This window comes from Schistocerca nitens, chromosome 3 (assembly GCF_023898315.1).
Source record: "Schistocerca nitens isolate TAMUIC-IGC-003100 chromosome 3, iqSchNite1.1, whole genome shotgun sequence".
Lineage (NCBI taxonomy): Eukaryota > Metazoa > Arthropoda > Insecta > Orthoptera > Acrididae > Schistocerca > Schistocerca nitens.
Window position 1 is genome coordinate 201,741,788 of NC_064616.1, and position 20,270 is coordinate 201,762,057.

The following is a 20,270-nucleotide window of genomic DNA, read 5'->3' on the forward strand; positions in this document are numbered from 1 at the left end:
GTGGCTTGAATTTATGGTGAGGTGTACTGACTTGAGCATGGGGAAATTTGTGTGTGCAAAATAGCTTTCTGGGATCAGGCCCTTTCTTAGTGTAGAGATTGCTCAGGTCTTCCTGAATTGATTAATATGTCGTGTGGTAATCTAGTTGCACATGGAAGCTGATTCTTGGCCATAGAATTAAGCTCCCTTTTTGCTTGTTCACCTAATGTGGATTTTGGCTTCAAGAAACACACTTCTTATCTAAAAGCTTAGATTGAAATTTGCGAGTGAGTGTTGTCCTCGCCATATAAGAGGCTCACTGCCCTTCCTGACTCATTCCTAGTACCTTTGTAAATTGGAGAGGAGCCGAATCGAGTTGCAAGTTTCTGGCTGTTTAGATTTCTTAGTCCATGCTCAGCAGGTCTTCTGGAATTATTTTTCTATTCTACCACCTTGTTTTGTGATACCCACATTGCTCGTGTACTACAACACATTTACTCAGGTTTAGCCACATTGCTGAGCGGTGGCAGTGTTGAGCGTGCAGTGGTGGCCCGGATTTAGACATGCCGTTAGTCTGTTCTGGCGTCACAGACAGTGTGGTCTGCTGCATTATAGTAGTCTCGGACTGTAGTGCCTTTGCAGATGTGCTTCTACACGCTACACCAGCCTGCACAGTCTTCTTCGAGGAGGTTGATGCTCGCTAAGTAATGTAATTGTAATCTATTAACTGTTTCATATAACTGCTGTTTTCCTCATTCGAATAGCCTAAGTGGTCAGCTGACTAACTAACATAACTGTAATCTTGTAACTCTTTCAAATACTGTTTTTCTCATTCCAAGTTTCTATGCCAGTTTGGTACCACTTATTTTAACAGTGTAATGTGTTTTTAAACTTGGCCAAGTTATTTTTTTAAATTGGCATGGGAAGCTACTCCTGTTGTAAACTGCTCATTCTTGTGGTTTAGTAGTTTATTTGATGTGGTAGTCTCCCCCTTTCTTTTAATGTGGAACGATTGTGGAAATGTTGCTAGCATGCATCCCTGGGTGCAAACTGCAGATGAAGTGGTGTGTTCGGGGGAGTAGGGAGTGGAGAAGATGATAAAGTTGCAACCACTCTGGGTGAAGACTGTACAGGAGTAGCAGGTGAGAGGGAAGGGGGAGGCACCTGCTCCTAGGCAGTCAGTTCATCAGCACACCTTGTGATGGCAACAGTAAAGGCTTTATTGGTGCAGGACACTAGTAAATACCAAATGGTCGATTACAAAGTCATACAGTATGTTGCTCGTGAGAAAGAAAGAAAGAAAGAATTCTTCACATACAGAAATTATATCAAAACTCTATTCATTACACTGAAACTTGTCCTTTTTCCTCAGTACAAGTACACATGTATAAAATTTCATAATACACACATCATACCAATTTTGTCTTAAACATTAGACAACAAAAGCAAATTATATAACTGCTAGCCTCAGGAACCATGCGCCAACTACACTAAACTCAATATCACCAACATACATATATGCTTGCAGTTATTTTGCTTAATATTCTATCTACTTCTGCATTCAACCTACTCTCATCATTGCTATAAGTGTATCACTTTACTAGGAATGCAGCCTTAACAACTGGTCAGCACTGTGGCCATTACTCATTGCTACTCTCCAAGGATTACATGTAAGACAAAATATCACAATAAGGCAAGGATACCTTACACAATGTGATCGTTTGCCAAAATCTTTTGCCTGTGAACATTTTTCATCAAATGCTATGACTGTTCCTTTTAAAATGACACAGCTGGTTTTTTCTCCACTCTTCTCCTATCCAAGCATGTGCACTATCTGGACCCTGTAAACTCACTCACTCACTCAATCTATCTTCCATCACTTGCTGCCATCAGTGGTGTCATTAGTGTGCACACTCATAGATATGCAAAAAAGAAGATAGTTGGTAGTGAGTGAAGAATAGATTTTGAATGGTTAAACCAACCACTCAGCAGTGGAGTGCTTCTGCCCAGTCACTAAGATGAAATGAGATCATTCTCACTCACCTTTGCTTAGGGCATTGACTTATAACCTGTGGCTTCTTACTGCCTTGTAAAGAACTTCTGGAATGTGACACATATGTTTCTATTGTAACAGTATGCCATGTTTCACTTGAACGTGGTTTTTATGCTGAGGAGACAGCATTTAGTGGCTCGGCTAGGAACATGCCATTTGTTCTAAGTGGCAGTCAGTTGGATGTGTCTTAGGTTACAAAATTATATAAGCTTCAGTATTCCTCCCCAAGTTTTTGAAGCATGGATTTTAATGTGACTCACAGTGGCTATCCTTGTACTAGTGTTCAGCAAGCTACTTTTTTCATTTCTTTATTTTTTGGGTGTATGTGCTCTGTTGTTCTGGATAAATAGCTTAAAATTAATATTGTATCTTATGACTAACACAGTTATGGAATACCTATAAATTTGAACCTTTGTTCACACTAAAAACCACCATGTTCGTTATTCTAAATCCAAACAAACAAATGCTTCATAAATAATCAGAATCAGAATTTTATTGTCTCATGACGAACATACATAAATCATTGATTTAGCGTATAGGAGATTTATCTATATAGATAAGGTACCAGAGATAAATTCAGTGTGTCAAACAAAGAACAAGACCAATCTTAACTTACAAAAATCATTGAAAATTTGTTTCATTACTCTACAAAGAAATCTTCATCATCATCATTTAAAAATTCCATGAGTGAATAATAACATTTTTGCACTAGGGTGGTGTGTAATATTATCTTCAGTAAACCTATTTCCACACTGTGAAAGATTTTCATTTTTAATTTATTATAAATTTTCATAGCCATGTAATGAGGAGTCTGGGAGTAGAGTGTTAGTCTATGAGATGGCAAAATGAAATTATCTTTGTCTCTTGTGTCATACGTATGTTGAAAATGGTTTTCTGTGAATTCTGTTCCATACCTTACAGCAGCTTCAAAGTAGTTGGGGTAAACAACTTTCCTTATGTCAATGTCACTTGCATAGGACAAAACAGTCATTGTGAATGCTAGACTGTTTAGCTTGTTTGCCAAGTAGCTTATATGTGAAGACCAGGATAATTTTTTTTTCTAAAAATATCTCCAGATATTTGACAGATTCTACTCCCCTGATTTTTATGGATAATTTGGGATTCACATGATTTTGACTGTTTAGTTTTAAACTGTGTGAGGTAGCTTTTTCCAATCCATTTATATCAAACCAATGTTATAAATTATTTAGAGTGTCAGTGACTATTTGGGGAATTTGTTCTGTGGTGTCACTTTGAATGAGTACACATGTCATCTGCAAATAAAGTGAGTGCAATTTTATATTTAGTGGGAAATCATTCACATAACATAAAAACAGAATTGGACCAAACATGGAACCTTGTGGGAAGCCCTGTGAATTAATTTTCCATTCTGAGAAACAATTTCCTCTACCTGACATTACAGCTACTCTTTGCTTTCTATACGTTGAATATGATTTGAACCATTTCAGAGCACTACCATTTATTCTGTATCTTTCTAATTTATGTAACAGTAGTGTGTGGTTTACACAGGCAAAAGCCATCATGAGGTCACAGAAAATTCCTGTGAATTTCTGGGATTTGTCCAGATACAAGCAAATTTTCGCAACAAATTCTTGTTGGCACATATTTTACTCTTCCCTTTCTGGAAGCTGAACTGATTTAATGCGATGATATTAGATTTTGCCATGAAATTTTCGATCTGGTCTGCAACAGCTTTATCAAATACTTCTGAAAATATTGGGAGAAGACGTACTTATCGATAGATTCCTACGCCTTTTTTGAGCCTTTCTTGAATAATGGCTTTGCTACTACAAACTTAAGAGCATCTGGGAAGCATCCTTCTTCAGATGAACTACTTTAACCCTTCCAGACATGAATTTTTCTGGAAGAAGGAAAATTTTTCTTTACTATCTCATCTGATCTAGGTGATTTTTTAATGATTTTAGATGCAAGATTTATACACACATATGAACCTGTGTTCAAAATATGTCTTGTGCACTTTTATGGACTAAAATAATTAATTTTGAAATATTGACTACTGTAATAAATAAACTGACCATTCAATAAGTACCATGCAAAATAATAATAATAATAATAATATTCAGTTATACAGTGGATGTAACTAACCAACACTTTCCTGTATTCAGCGGCAACAAGTATGAGCAGAAGCTACTGTGTACTACTACATTAACTTGTTGTGCCCGACGGGTGGCAGTACTTGTGCTTGGGGAAAAGATTGAACATTCACAAATGTGTACAGGTAGTTTCCAATGAGGAAAAATATTTCTATTGCACCTACTACACAGCAAACATTAATGTACACAATTGTAGCCAGAGAGTCTGAAAGGGTTAATTACTCTAGTGGGTATTTCATGTTATCCATTCATTTTTTGTTTGTTTTTACAGGAGAATATTATTTTTTCATATCTGTAACTGGAATTTGTTCAAATTGAGGTAAAACTTTCCTGTTGCCCTGATTGAAACCAAAGAGTTGGATGTTATCTAAACTTACCACTTAAATCAGCATCTGATTTTGATGCATTTATGAAAACCTTATTGAAATATTCTGATATTTCTGAGGGATTTACTATGGATTTGTAACCTATCTTAATTTTGAGAATTTGTGGACTGCTGGCTATTACACCAAGTTAAGACTTTACGATTGACCATATTGCCTTTGATTTATTTGTGTGGTTCAGAACGAATTTTCTGTGTGCCACTTTTTGCTGCCTTTACCACCCTTCTAAATACAGTTCTATACCTTATTACATAGTTTATAAAATTGAAATTCATAGTACTTTTCATTCATTGTGTAACTATTTTTCTGCGACTTGACATTTTTATATCGGCAGTTATCCATTTGAGTTTGCTCATTATTTTTTTATGGCAGACTATGGGGGAAATATTACATTAAAAAGATGCAAAAAGCTCTCAGGGAATCTGTCGTAATTTTTAGAACTTGTAGTACAATGATCCACTGATCAGTTTACTTCTTTAAGCTTACAATAAAATAAGTTTATATTTTCCTTACTGAAGCATCGTTTGATGCACGTTTTTCTAATGGCTGGTTCATTTATTTTTGCAAGCTCCAAAAACAGTACAGAATGATCAGAAATATGTAAGTCAATGCAGAATTTCTTTCCCATCATCAAATGAATAATTTGTCAGAATGTTATTTATATAGGTTGCAGTTTGTGTACTCTCTCTTGTGAATTCTGTGAAGTTTAGCTTGAAAGCAAATGCTTGAATCAGATCAATAAATTCTGTTGATTCACTAGATTCATTTACTATGTTTATGTTAAAATCGGCAGCTATGATAATCGTTTTCTTTTGCTCTTTCGTTAGTTTGTGTAAGAGACTCCTTAGATTCAACAGAAATACTTTCATTGATTATTAACTTGGGACTCTGTATATCAAAATTATTACAATGTTTTGTCTCTCTAATTCTATATAGCAACTTTCAAATATGAGGACTGGGACTTAAATAGTGGCAACTATTAATTCACAACTGATACAAAAGAATTACATGTTTGCACCTGTTACTGTCCTTCAAAGTAGTCACCAGCATTGTGTAGAACCCATTGCCAGTGATGTGGAAGGCAAAGTATACCATTAGCAGAGCCTGTTCTGTTGATGGTGCGAATGGAACGGTCTAAAGTTATGGTGATTCTTGTGTACGACTGTGATGGTGTTATCGTAATGCATTACATTTCTCCATGGTAGACTGTCAGTGCCCGGTATTACTGTTCATTTTTGGAGCATCACCTGCAACCAGCTTTGCGAAAGAAACAGCAACACTTTCTGGGCAACCCACCCATCATTTTGCACAACAATGTATGGGCACATACAGTGCAAAAGCTGAGGCTGCTCTGTTCTGTTGGTGGGACTGGGAAGTACTGTACCATCCACCACACTCCCTGGACTTAAGTCTTTGTGACTTTGATTTGATTCCAAAGATGAAGGAACCACTTCGTGGCATTCACTTGAGAACTGTTCCAGAAATTCGACAGACAGTAGACCGCTCCATTCGCACCATCAATAGAACAGGCTCTGCTAACGATATACTACGCCTTCCACATTGCTGCAACGGGTTTTAAACAATACTGGTGACTACTTTGAAGGACAGTAACAGGGGCAAACATGTAACTCTTTTGTATCGGTTGTGAATAAATAGTTGCCACTATATAAGTTCCAACCCTCATATGTCTTCATCATTTAGAAAATTAAAATTTTCTCTTACTTCATATGTTAAAGAATTTTTAATTGCTATGCAGGAACCCTCATGAATTTTGTTACTTCTACAAAAGCTACCAAGTACAACATACTTGTCTAATTTAGTAAGAATTATGATGCAGTATTTTGTAGGCCAATGTTCATTTAGGCAAAGGACTGATATATTTCTCCCTGTCTCCTAGAAAATTTATAGATCATCAATTTTTGCCTCTCTACCATTAATATGTTTCACGTGTAAGCCATTGATGTTTAAATGCATCAAAAATGTATTTTTACTGTTACCTGTTGTAATGGATTTTCTGGATGGATTTTTACATTTCATTTCATTAGGCAGCTTGTCGCCCCATCACTCTCATTTAGTTTCCCTTATTGTTTATAATTTTGCATATGTCACAAAACATCTTGCTGAACTTTGCTGACCCTAACCTATGTAAATGTAGCCCATCCTGTACTGAGCAATCTGTGGTTTGCTGAGCAATCTGAGGTTATAAATTTATCTGGATCTACAAGTATATATAGTTCCTAGACTCTTACGTTGTTCTGTGATGCTTCCGTTTATTTTGTCTATGAATTTGCCCCTCACTGATCTCCTATGGATAATGGCACTAATTGCCGCTCTTGATTCTGGAAATACATCTTTCACTGTTGTGATCACATTTCTTGTTTCATTGATGATGTTTTCTTTAGTGTAACTTCAAAGGGAATTTGTCCGCACATGGATATAAACTGCTATGTAATTTGCATTACAATTTATACTTTCTGTTAGGCTATGTTTTGCTTCAACTACATTCTTCAAATGTTTATTTCACTGGCAAACATCTGATTTGTGGCTTGAAGCTACTAAATTTTTAGGCATAGAATCTCCGATTACTAGAAATTCATTTTCGACACTTTGTTCAGTACACACATGTTTGTTCATATAATTTTTTTGCATTTTCTTCTGTCAAGGAATTTATTTTGTCTCTGTTTAGCATCCTTATAATATCATTTTTAAAGCTCAATGAGTTTGTCAAGTCTACATGTTTGTCACGCTCACATACACGGCACGACCAAGGAAGCTTGTCATTTAAAAAATTTAAGTCAGCTTTCGTGCACTTGTCATGAAACCAGATGTTACACGTAATACACTTTTTAAAATTTGATTTTTACATACCTTGCATGCTTAACTACTATATGTAAGTTTTTTTGTGGAGGCCGAAGTGTCACTGAACTGACCTGTTGGGGCCAACTTGAATGCGAGAGAGAGAGATAGTAATTTTCTGCATCTGTAACATTAGAAAAAAGTAACGTCATATCCATTATTAAATTTTCCCATGGTACAGAAAGGTGACACTATGCAGCTGTAAGATTTTTGACCATTTACCAGTAACGTAAAATATCTGACAGGCACTGCAGCAAATTTTAAATCTAATCTGAAATTATTTCTTTTGGACTGCACTTTATATTCTTTAGATGATTTTTTAATTAAAATCTAGTAGCAATGTGTAGTATAGAAGGTAAAGATGTTTAGGTTTGTTATTACATTTGAGTGTTTTTCATCTGTAACATGTTGATGTAAAAGGTTTATATGTTCATTTTAGTAAATTTAAGCCCTTAGGAACATTTAAATGTGTATCATATACTCAATAATACAAAAAAATAATGTTTATATATCCTATAAACTGACTTATTCGTCATAAAAAAATAGTTGTGCAAATGGTTTATTGAATATCAAATAGTGGATGGTAAATATGGAACATTCTGAATTTAAAATTTTTGACATTTTTTGTGTTGAATTATATGAAGGAGTGTAAATGGGCCGTAAAGAGAGAAACACTGAAATGATAAAGATTTGTGGCTCTGTATGACTATTGGGTACATCTTTTTCTCATGTGGTTGGTTATCTCACTCTGACTAGTGTCTCATAATTAACCCTTCAGTTGTTGAATTCTGCACTGTTATTGATTTTCCATTTTTTTTTTTTCTGAAGGTTTGGTAATGACACAAAAACAGTTATTTTTACAATGAAGAAGTTCAATTCTCATTTAGAAGTGATAGATATAAAGATAAATTGCTATGTGTTGAACTCGGCATATTTTTACTTCTACGTGGAATTGTGTACCCCAATAATTATTGAATGATCTTGCTGCCGTACTGAATAGTTATTTTATTTGCTTCCTTACTAAATACTTATTATATTTTGTACTCAGACTATGATAATCATTGCCAGTTATGTATTGTAAATTTATGTTTTATATGTACAGTCAAGGATTAACAACATTTATTTCTTTCTTTCTCCATGCAGTACACTGGAGAATGCCTTCATGTATTAGAAAATCATAACAGCATGGTTACAACTTGTGCTTTTTCCACAGATGCTAATCTGTTTGCTACAGGTATTTATTTTGCATTCAGTGATAAAATCTTATTCTGTAATTGTTTGAAATTTATGTTGATATCGCTGTTTCACAATGTGACACAATTGCACAGAGCTTCATTAGCCTTTTATATTTGTCAAAAATTCTGCTCTTCTTCACTTTCTCATTTGTCTGCATGCTTACCTTGATATATGTTACTACATGTCATTTACAATACTGAATGTAAGTTATCTGTAAATGTGCAGATAGCCTGCTACTGTATAAATACAGGAATATACAGAATTGTTGCAGTGTCTTTAATTGGAACCTAGTTCAGGAATTCTTTTCAAAGACCAGGTTTCTATCAACTCCACAAATTGAAACTGTGAACTATACAATTTTTGAAGTGTTAAGAGTTTCATTAATTGCTGGGTAAAGTGCAGTAAAGATCTGTGCAAGAAGCACTACATCCTCTGTAATGGTATTGATTTTTTGTGAGATAATGGAAAAGTGTGTAAACAATTCTTGAAGTTCTGTAGGAAATATTTGTTTATCTGCAAGTGCTAAATATGTTTTGATAAATTCTGGGAAGCTGCAATGTTTCCACAATGAAAAGAGCAATATGTCAGCTTGCACGAACATCTAATAAGTGAGATCTCTATTTATTCAGAAAACACACATTTTCATAGTGAAAATAGGAGTTCATTAACTACATTCATTTCTTACTTAGCTCCTGCATGATGAATATTTAAGTCATTCATATTGCTGTAATGGTAATTTTTCAGTAACAAAGACATGTGAACTGATTTAGAAGGTGTACAGTGCATCAGTTGGAAAACTGTTTTGGAGTGGCAGAAACGTTTTTGTGAGTGTGGATGTACAGTGAAGGAAGATGAACACAGTGGGCAACTGATGACAAGTCGAACAATTAAGTGTGTCACGGCTTTCACTAAGTTGATAAAGCACTAAAGTCATTGATGATAAGGGAAAAAAAATTGTGCTTCTCCAAAACAGTCATTCTGTCAGTCTTGTAATATGATTTGAACAAGACAGCTGTGTGCAAGGTTTGTTTCACATGCTGTGATGTGGAAGAAAACAAACTGTTTGAAAGTCGCATAATGTCTTGTGATGACGTTTTATACATGATTGAATGAGACAAACTGAGTGAAGGGATGCAGTAGTTATGTTAGGCTTGTGTCGTTTCTCAACCCAACCTTGTGCACCATCTCTGATAACGCCATTGTCAATGGAACATTAAACACTAATTTCAGAATTTTTAAGGGGTTAGTGCAGTGTCAAAGTAGATAAATACTGTTAAAAATAAATAGCTATTCCTTCCAAAATCAAGGGAGAAGACATATTTTATTGTGCTGTTTTCCCAACTTTTCTGGGTGGTATTGGCAGTTTTCATCAAAAATTTGTGCCTTCAGGTAGAACAGTAAACAAAGAACCTATTAGGCTGTGTCAAAACACTTGCTATCTCAAATGCAGTGTGTTCACCTATATCTTTTCACTTATCATGATTTGTTCCTAGAGCATGGACTACACACTGGGTTATATCTTGTTAACTAATCGTCAGTTACTTGTTGAATAACAAATTCCAGCATCACATCATCCACCTTATTCATTAGATTTCATTTGTCACCTCCTGACTATTTAATCTTCCCAAAACTGAAAATGCATATGAAAGATTCAAGAATTAACTCAACTGAGGGGAATGGGAATTCTGTGACCAACAAGCTGATGTCAGTTTTAAAAAAAAAAAAAAAAAAAAAAAAAAAAAAAAAAAAAAAAAATGCTTCTCTCGTTGTATGAAGAGATTGAAAGTTCTTGCTGAACAGTGTATCATATCAAATGGATCCTATTTTCAGTAAATTAACTGCCAAAACTTAGACGCCGGTAATTTTGAATTTGTTATTGGTTTAGTCCATGAGCTTATGAATTGTACTGTGTACTATGCCTCACAAACTCTGTCGCATACCAGATACAGGTATGAATCTTGAAAGGATCTATTGTAAGGTGACATTGAGGTGTCAGGCCTTCACTTTGAAGTTTCTGTTGTGGCTGTAATGTCTCATTTCATTGTGTGTTCACTGATCTCACAGTGCAGTGAGTGGATTTACTTGTGAATAATATTACAGCTAAACTAATGTATGTTCATACCTCAGAAGAAAGTGTACTATCTGATTTTTCCTGTGTTGGATACCAGAGTGTCCACTCCAGTTCATAATGAACACTCATTTCTAAAGTGATGAGCTAAAAGTCTCACTTGTGCTCACCAAGCTGCCTATTGTACAGAGAAACTACCTTACAGGACATTCCCTAGCAGCGTTTGTAATACTGTTAAGAACAGTGTATTGAGTTCTGTCTTCCTGGAAGAAGTGTGTCCAGTCACAATATGGTTTTATATTATGCAAGATTTTGTTTTGTTTGCTAAGTGATAGTGGCAGCTATATTCATTGCCTTTTAGAAGTCAAGGAATAGTGCATCAACCTGGGTGCCATAGTCTGTCATCCTCTGGATCTTGAGTACGAACAGAATGAGTACCATTTCACAAAATCATTGTTTGGCGGTTCCATGTTAATTTCTAGAGAGGTGGTTATTGTTCTCCTACAGGACTCTGCTACATGATTGTAAATAGTGTTCCATAATTTTACAACAGATTGGAATCATCAATAAAGGCCTATAATAATTTGCATGTGTTTGGTGACCCTTTTTTGAAAAAGAAATGGCCTGCACCTTTCTCCAACCACTTGGAGTATTTCGTCCAAAATCTGCTAGGATGAGTGAGTTCTTTTAAGCTGTCTATATAGAATTCTATTCATATCTTGTCAGTTCCAGTTAGTTTTGCTCTGTTGAACCGTTTTAACTGATTTTCTGTTCTATGATGGCTTACCACAATATCTATCGTTTTGATGTTTGTGCATGATGATTTTCTACAGTGAAACAAGTTTGGGCAACTGATTTCAGTAATTCCACCTTTTTATCATTTTATCATAGCTGATTTTGATCCATTTACTAACTTTATACAAGACCAAAACTTTTTCAGATTTTTCATCTGCTTCATCACGAAAATTTTATTTTTGAATTTATGGAATACGCATTACATTGCTCTTCGTACATTCATTGTAACTTCATTCAGCTTTTGTTAATCAACAAGGCATTGACATAGCTTACATCTGTGATAAAACTGTTTTTGCTTTTGCAGTGACTGATTAACACTGCGGTTCTTCACAACTCACAGCTTGTTTAGCACATAAATGTCCAAAACATAATGTGCAATACTTGTGAATTTTAGTCTTTGAAATTTCCCATCTCCATCCCCAGAGATGAATATTTTATGTTGACTACTCAATAATCTGTGACCTGTTTCCTGTCATATTTGCTAAGAAGAAATAGGCCAGTGACCCAAAACATGACCACTGCACACTGCAAGACTGAATGCTGGCTTGTGTTATTGTGGCATGTTACACAATAAGGAAAGTATATGAGTGGAGGAGACACAAATGAGGAATCATTCTAGTGACAATATGGGCCAAAAGTAGGGAAATCCACTGACATAAGCAGCTTTGACAAAGGGCTGTTTGCTATGGCTCGATGCCTGAGAACTAGCATATTGGAAACAATGAAGCTGCTCAGCACTTTGTGTCCTGCTGTCATGAGCATCTATGGAAAGAGGTTAAGGACAGTGAAATCATGAATATGTTGGATGTCCTTGTCACATCAGACAACATGGATGTTGGAGGCTTGCCCATTGTGTGAAGCAGGATTAGGTGGTGATCTGTAGCAGCTCTGGTGACTGAATATATTACTGGTGCAGAGACAAATTTTGGGAAGCACATCATTCAGTGCACATTGATGAACAGGCTCCACAGAAAATGACCCCTACTTTTTCCCATGTTGACCTAGTGTGATAGTCAACTACTATTGTAGTGGCCACAGGATTAGCAAGAGTGGAATGCAGGTTGATGGAAATGTGTTGCGTGGTCAGATGAATTACATTTTGTGTTACACGAGGTTGTGGCACTGTCCAGTGGTAATTATCAAAGGCACCACGATAGCTGTGGTTTGTCTACATCCCTTCTTGCTTGATGTCTTCCTCGATTTCAACAGAATCGTTCTGCAGGATAACTGTCCATGTTACAAGGTTATAATTGTGCTACAGTGGTTTGAGGTGCATTATAGTGTACTTTGCCACTAAATTCTCCTGATATGAATGTGACAGAACACATCTGGGACACTATAGGTTGCCAGTTCATGCCCACAAACCACTGCCTAGGCCCATGCTTATATGCCCATGCCACCATACTGTGGCTTGCAGAGTATTGATGTAGATGTAGATGTAGAATTAGACATAAGCAGAGAAAAGGATGAAATAATCAGAGATGTTCAGAGTGATTTATTTGCTCTAAAAATAAAAAAAAAATATTGCTTTGAAGAATAATTACACATTATTTGAAAAGAAAATACTCATCTATCCATTGCTAGAAGATGATAATCAGACATTCGATGTAAATAAAATGGGCATATTGATTAGCTCTATCAAGTGAATCTCATCAAAAGAAGACAATTGTAACTCTCAGGAAACTATGAAAGACATCTCAGCTCCAGGTTTTTCAAAGGCATATGCTAAATGCATGACACAACTTCTCACTTGTGGAAAATGGCTACAGAAGAATGTGAAACTATTTGGTAGCATTCATGCATGCAATATATCAGAATTATTGATAAATGAAGGAAACAACAGCATTCATGTTCTGGCATTGTAAAACCTGGAGCAAATTTTGACATTGTAACTGTGAATGTTGATGGAGAATTCATTAATCTCACAAGAAATGATCATATTGTTCTCATAATAGGTAATAATAGCATCTATAGAAATGAAGCTAGTGTGTGTGGTATATATATATATATATATATATATATATATATATATATATATATATATATATATATATATATATATATAAACGAAAGTGTTGGTATGTTGATAGAGACACAAACAAACATGAACACACACACAAAATTCAAGCTTTCGCAACCCATGGTTGCTTCATCAGGAAAGAGGGAAGGAGAGGGAAAGACGAAAGGATGTGGGTTTTAAGGGAGAGGGTAAGGAGTCATTCCAATCCCGGGGGCGGAAAGACTTACCTTGGGGGGGGGGGGGGGGGGGGGGGGGGAAAGGACAGGTATACACTCGCGCACACACACACACACACACACACATATCCGTCCGCACATATACAGACACAAGCAGACATACGTAAAGGCCTTTATCTTTTCCTGACATTTGCAACTCAACTATGGCGTCTTTTCTGGTTAAATATCATGTATGACACATGAAGATGTCACAATACTTTTCCACTGTTAGGATAATCAGTGACCAAAATCAATTGTGAATAAATGTATTGTAAGAGAGCACAGTCATACTATGCATTTCTTCAAGTATATTGATGTTGTTGACAGTTGATTGAAAAAAAATACATAATTGTAATGACTTTGCCACTAAGGTATGGCCTACCAGACCTGGTTGTGCATAAACAAATCCCAGTTTCTGAACAGGCTTGAAACTGTCATGTATTTTTACAAATCTAGAAGTAAAAAGATCATTTTGTGTGGTGATTTAACTTAGATTTTGTTAAAATTTCATGTACAGCAAACAATTTCATAAATTTTGTAATAACTTTTAATATCCAAAACATATAACAGATTCAACTAGAATAACATGTAATTAAAGCAGCAGTATCCCCCTCAGGAGACACCGCCTTAGCGAAACACTGTCCGTGTGGGCGAGGGGGTTTGTGTGATCCAATGAAGTGGAGGGCTATGCCGGCAGTGGTGTAACTACCGGCAGGGCCTCCCAAGCCGGACAGGTCTCCATAGAGGATCCAGACAAAGTGTGTCTCTCAACGTCCCGTCTAGTGTCCTGTCCTATCCTATTCTTTTCTGTCCCATCGTATACATTCCCTTCCCTTCCTTTCCTTTTCCCCCTTGTGATTGTGTGGCAGCAGACACAGTCCCCTAATGTGGACAGGGGAAGATCCTTAGAAACCAGGACAATGTTGATGCACATAGGCCTTACTGCGAAGGGATGGATAGCGTTCTGTAGTCGTGGTGAAGACAAGCTATCTAAGGGGTAAGGCCCTGAAATAAAACCTTGGCAGGTCTCCAGGCCATGAGGTGGCAGCCCCACCAGCACACTGATAACCCGCACCACCAAAAAACACATATCACAGAAACTAAAAGGAGAAACAGCCGGATGGATCTTCAGGATATGACCTTTGGCCTGAAAAGGAAAACCCGTATCGGTTTTTGGAATGTAAGGACGTTGAGAGAGGCAGGGAGGCTAAGACAGGTTGAAAAAGAGATGGAGAACTATCGACTAGATATATTGGGACTAAGTGAAGTAAGGTGGCCAGAATCTGGGGAATTCCAAACACAAAATGGTGGAGTGTTGCTGTATGTGGGTCAGACAGGTGAGGACGCGATGCATAGGAATGGTGTAGGGCTCTTACTATCTAAAAGCAGCAAGAAGAGCTTACTGGAGTGGAAACCAGTCTCAGAGCGGATAATAACCGCACGCTTTAAAACAAATGTACGATATGTCACTGTAATTCAATGCTATGCACCTACTGAAATAGCTAAAGGAGAATTAAAAGATGCATTTTATACAGAGCTTAAAGGAGTCCTTAGACAAACAAATTCTAGGGGACATAAAAATTTTAATGGGTGACTTGAACGCAAAAGTTGGTTCAGAAAATGAAGGGCTTGAACACATCATGGTCATGCATGGCATGGGGATCAGGAATGTAAATGGTGAACTGTTGATAGATACATGCGCTGAACATGACCTAGTCATTGGAGGCACATTGTTTCCACATCGTGGGTTTCTCCAGACCACGTTACCGAAAATCAAGTAGACCACATAGTCATAAGCCGCAAGTTCCGACACTCTCTGTTAGATATCAGAAATAGAAGAGGGGCAGACGTTGGAAGTGACCACCACCTAGTTTTGGCGGAATTCAGACTGAAGATAGTGGCAAATAGAACCAAGCTCAATCATAGGTGCAAGAAAATTGAGGTGGCAAGATTAAAAGACCAACAGATAAAAGGAAAATTTGCCCTTGAAATACAAAACAGATTCCAGGTCCTCTCTGAAGAAAACTTTATGGAAGAGGGAATTGAAACATGCTGGCAAAAAATCAAGAACATTTATTAAGATGTGGGAGAAAGAATCTTAGGATTTAAGGCACATCAAAGGAAGGAATGGATCTCCGATGCTACGTGGAATCAAATCAGCCACAGGAAAGAACTAAAACTTAAGTTAAATTTTTGTAAGACAAGAGCGCAGAAGAGCGAAGCGCATAAAGAATACATGGAGGTGAACAAAAAAGTGAAAACATTGCTACGTCGAGATAAAAGGAAATGGATAGATGAGCAAGCAAAATTAGCAGAAGAGGCAGCAAGACAAGTAAATATGAAAGAGCTCTACAACATTACCAAATTGTTGTCAATGAAGAACTTCAGACATGAAGGACCAGTTAAGAACAAGAATGGTGTGATGCTTACAACTCAACAGGCACAGCTACAGAGATGGGAGGAGCACTTCAGGGAACTGTTAAATTATAAAGACAACCAAGAGGAACAGGTAAGAGATGTTCCAGAGGAAGTCGAAGAAGATCAAGATATAAATTTGCAGTGCCCCACAATGGACGAAATTAGGATTGCCTTGAAAACACTAAAAAATACAAAGGCTCCAGGCCTAGACAACATAGCACCAGAGCTCTTAAAAGCCGATATTGAAAGTACTGTTAAAATGCTCCATCCTTTGCTGAAGCATATTTGGCTTGAAGAGAAATCTCCAAAGGAGTGGAAAAATGGCTTGGTGGTAAAGCTCCCAAAAAAGGGAAATTTGTCAGACTGTAACAACTAGCGTGGTATTACAGTGTTGTCAGTGCCCAGTAAGGTCCTCACCAGAATTAAAGAATCCCTTGAAAAGCGACTGCGTAAAGAACAGGCCGGTTATAGGGCACAACGCAGCTGTGTTGATCTTATTAACACTCTTAGGATCATCTTAGAGCAAAGCAAAGAATTCCAAGCAACCATGTACCTGGCATTCATTGATTTTCAAAAGGCCTTCGATTCCGTGAAACATTAAGTGCTCTAGCAGATGTTGCGGAAGTATGGCATACCACAGAAGATCTTAAACATCATAAAAGATCTATATGATGGCTACGAATGCTGTGTACTCCACAAGGGAAATATGACAGAGCCCATAAAAGTAACAACTGGAGTCCGGCAGGGTTGCATTTTGTCACCAACACTTTTTCTACTCATTCTAGACTCTGTTATGAGAAGAGTCACAGCAGGCAGGAGACGAGGAATCCAGTGGGGGATCCACGAGCGTCTGGAGGATTTGGATTTTGCAGACGACATAGTTTTATTAGCTCCAAGGCTGACTGATATGCAAGCTAAATTAAACTTGCTGAAAGAAGAAGCAGAGACTGCTGGCCTCAAGATAAATGCAGGCAAAACAAAGGAAATGAGAGTAAATTCAGGGAACATGGAGGTGCCCCTGTTAATAGGTGAGCAGCGAGTGGAGACTGTAAACTCATTCCTCTATCTGGGTAGTATAGTGGCGGAAGATGGTGGAGCTGGAGATGACGTGAAAAACCGCATTAAAAAGGCAAATGCTGCCTTCATACAATTGTATCCAATATGGAAAAATAGAAATATCACATACAAAACAAAAATCCGTATTTTTAATACAAATGTAAAAGCTGTCCTTCTGTACGCCAGTGAAAGCTGGAAAATGGATAAAAAGATAACAACCCAGTTACAAAGCTTCATAAATAGATGTCTTCGATGCATCATGAATATCTGATGGCCAGAAAAAATATGTAATGAGGAGCTCTGGCGAATAACAAACCAGATACCTATAGAAGACCAGATACGAGAGAGAAAGTGGGGCTGGTTGGGGCACACCTTGAGAAAACCAGATGGAGCCATCGAGAAAAAAGCATTGGAATGGAATCCCCAGGGAACAAGGAAGAGAGAAAGACCAAAGGGCACATGGAAGAGGACAGTGGAAGGGGAAGCAAAAAGAGTTGGTAAGACCTGGGCAGAATTGAGGCAAATGGCAAAAGGCAGAGACGGATGACGAGTTCTCCTGGATGCCCTATGCCCCCATAGGGGCCAAAGGAATTAAGTCAAAGTCAAGTCAAAGCAGCAGTATAAATGCAATATTCCTGGGCCCAGAATTTCTTCCATTTATGAATGCCCTGAACTGCTGTAGTGGACTGTAAGCATCAGGATATCTTGTTATGGGTTAGTTTAGGACAAACAAAGGACAAGTCATTATCTATTTTCATGTACAGAAGACACATCAGAGACGTCATAGATATCATTATATTTAAAAATATACTTCAATCGCCTTGGATATTATGTACAAGGCAGATGATGTAGATTACTTCATTCCTTGATATACTGTGTCATTATTCCAGTATGGGCTTGCAGTAAAATGAATCAGAGTTGTTATGTAAACATTAAAATCAACTCGACATCAAAACAGAAAGCAAGGCAAACAATAGGGATAAAGTATTGTGCTGGGCCAATTCACATACAGGTCACACTTAAATTACACGTGTAATTTGCAGGAATTTCACAATGCCATAATTATGATCTTCACCTTTTCTATGCCTATGAACTCATTCTAAAATCAAATTTTATTTTAGATAACAATATTTATGCATACGAAATATTTTTACTAAGTGGCAAAATAGGTAATTTCGTAAAAGAAGTAATTTACAAAAAAAAAAAAAAAAAAAACCCTTACTAACAAGGGTTTACCAAATCCAAAAACTATTAAAATCCTTTAAAACAAGACTGGATTTCCAGAAGCTTCTATATTTCAGACATGAGCTTAACATTAACCTGTTTAACAAGATTCATCCAATGAAAGAAACAACACAGACAAGATTTACAGATGAAAGGAATAACAAACACAGTGACTTAGGTTTTGGGAAGAAAAGGAAATGAAGCTGTGATTGGCTCAAGTTCACATGCCCTTCTAAAGGGAAATACTCGAGAATAATAATGTATTGCAGTCTACAGCACACACATATTACAGTGCATAAATACTTAAAAATCAATGGAACAAAGAGGTTTGTGCTCTTCCAACAATTGTTATATCTTTTATCCCCTATCATGAACATGATTTTGTGGATAAGTAACAAATAAAAAGCTCCTGAAGCTGCTGGTGTGTGAAAACATCTGATTAACATATATATCCCACTTTTAATGCCAGCTTTCATCCAGATTATGTTGCATTCGGAATATATTACAACCTCACTAGGTATTATGAAGTTTCTTATGATAATAAATATGCTGCCATCAGTGGTGTCCACCCTATTATTGTGTTATGTATTCCAACCAGAATTTAAGATGTCACAGCTGTTCACATCTGTTTTTAGTGTTACAAGGCCGTATTGCAGTTAATAAGAAAGACAAATTTGGGGATCTGCCATGAATATTCCTGCAGTGTTTGGCCCACTTATTGAATATGTCAACCCAAGACAAGCCAAAGTAACCTTAGATGGAAGCTGCAACAGAATTCTTGTTAATATCACAAATCATAACATTAACCATGAAAAGAAGCAACTTGTGATACACACAGTATATGTGATATGCTAATAACTTATCAGGTAAATACAGTGAAATTAATAATTCACTAAATGAAACATATAGTAATTCAGCTAAAACTATCTTTTCCTTGTTTGCCAAATAATCCACTTGCCCACAACCCATCAATGCCAGCAAATAACACATTTATGTTATAGTATGATCAAGGGGAAGTGTGCATTAGCTAAATGTAAATGTCATACTAGCAGTCCACTTTGAAGATTGTCTAAATCACTGTAGTGGCCCGCTGTATATTCCAAAGGTGGCGATGAAGTAAAGTTCAAATTGCTGGTGGCAAGCCAAACTGCCATGACCAACCCTATTCAAGGTATGACTTTGGTCAACTTCTCCCATTCGAAGTGCAGTTTTATCATAGTACGCACCAAATGAAATGCAGAGTGTAGTCACAATACATTATCTTATAATTAAGACTGGAAAGTTGCACAGGTCACACCAGTATTCAAGAAAGGTAGTAGGAGTAATCGACTAAATTACTGGCCCATATCATTAACATTGATATGCAGCAGGATTTAGAACATATATTGTGTTCGAATATTATGAATTACCTTGAAGGAAATGGTCTATTTACACACAGTCAACATGGGTTTAGAAAACATCGTTCCTGTGAAACACAACTAGCTAGCTCTTTATTCACATGAAGCGTTGAGTGCTATTGACAAGGGATTACAGATCGACTCCGTATTCCTGGATTTCCGGAAGGCTTTTGACACTGTACCACACAAGCGGCTTGTAGTAAAATTGCATGCTTATGGAATATCGTCTCAGTTATGTGACTGGTTTGCGATTTCCTGTCAGAGAGTTCACAGTTTGTAGTAATTGACAGAAAATCATCGAGTTAAACAGAAGTGATTTCAGGCGTTCCCTAAGGTAGTGTTATAGGCCCTTTGCGGTTCCTTATCTACACTCCTGGAAATGAAATAAGAACACCGTGAATTCATTGTCCCAGGAAGGGGAAACTTTATTGACAC

The 20,270-nt window shown here is 36.9% G+C and overlaps 1 protein-coding gene across 2 annotated transcripts in view; it reads left to right on the top strand.

Moving 5' to 3' along the window:
* Positions 1-20,270, top strand: part of LOC126248147 (WD repeat, SAM and U-box domain-containing protein 1-like) — a 195,236-nt gene that overhangs the window by 140,389 nt on the left and 34,577 nt on the right. For both annotated transcript variants that reach the window (XM_049948883.1, XM_049948882.1), the window contains exon 14: positions 8,550-8,640. In XM_049948883.1, the coding sequence (XP_049804840.1) occupies positions 8,550-8,640 (91 nt within the window). The remainder of the gene's footprint in view (positions 1-8,549; positions 8,641-20,270) is intronic.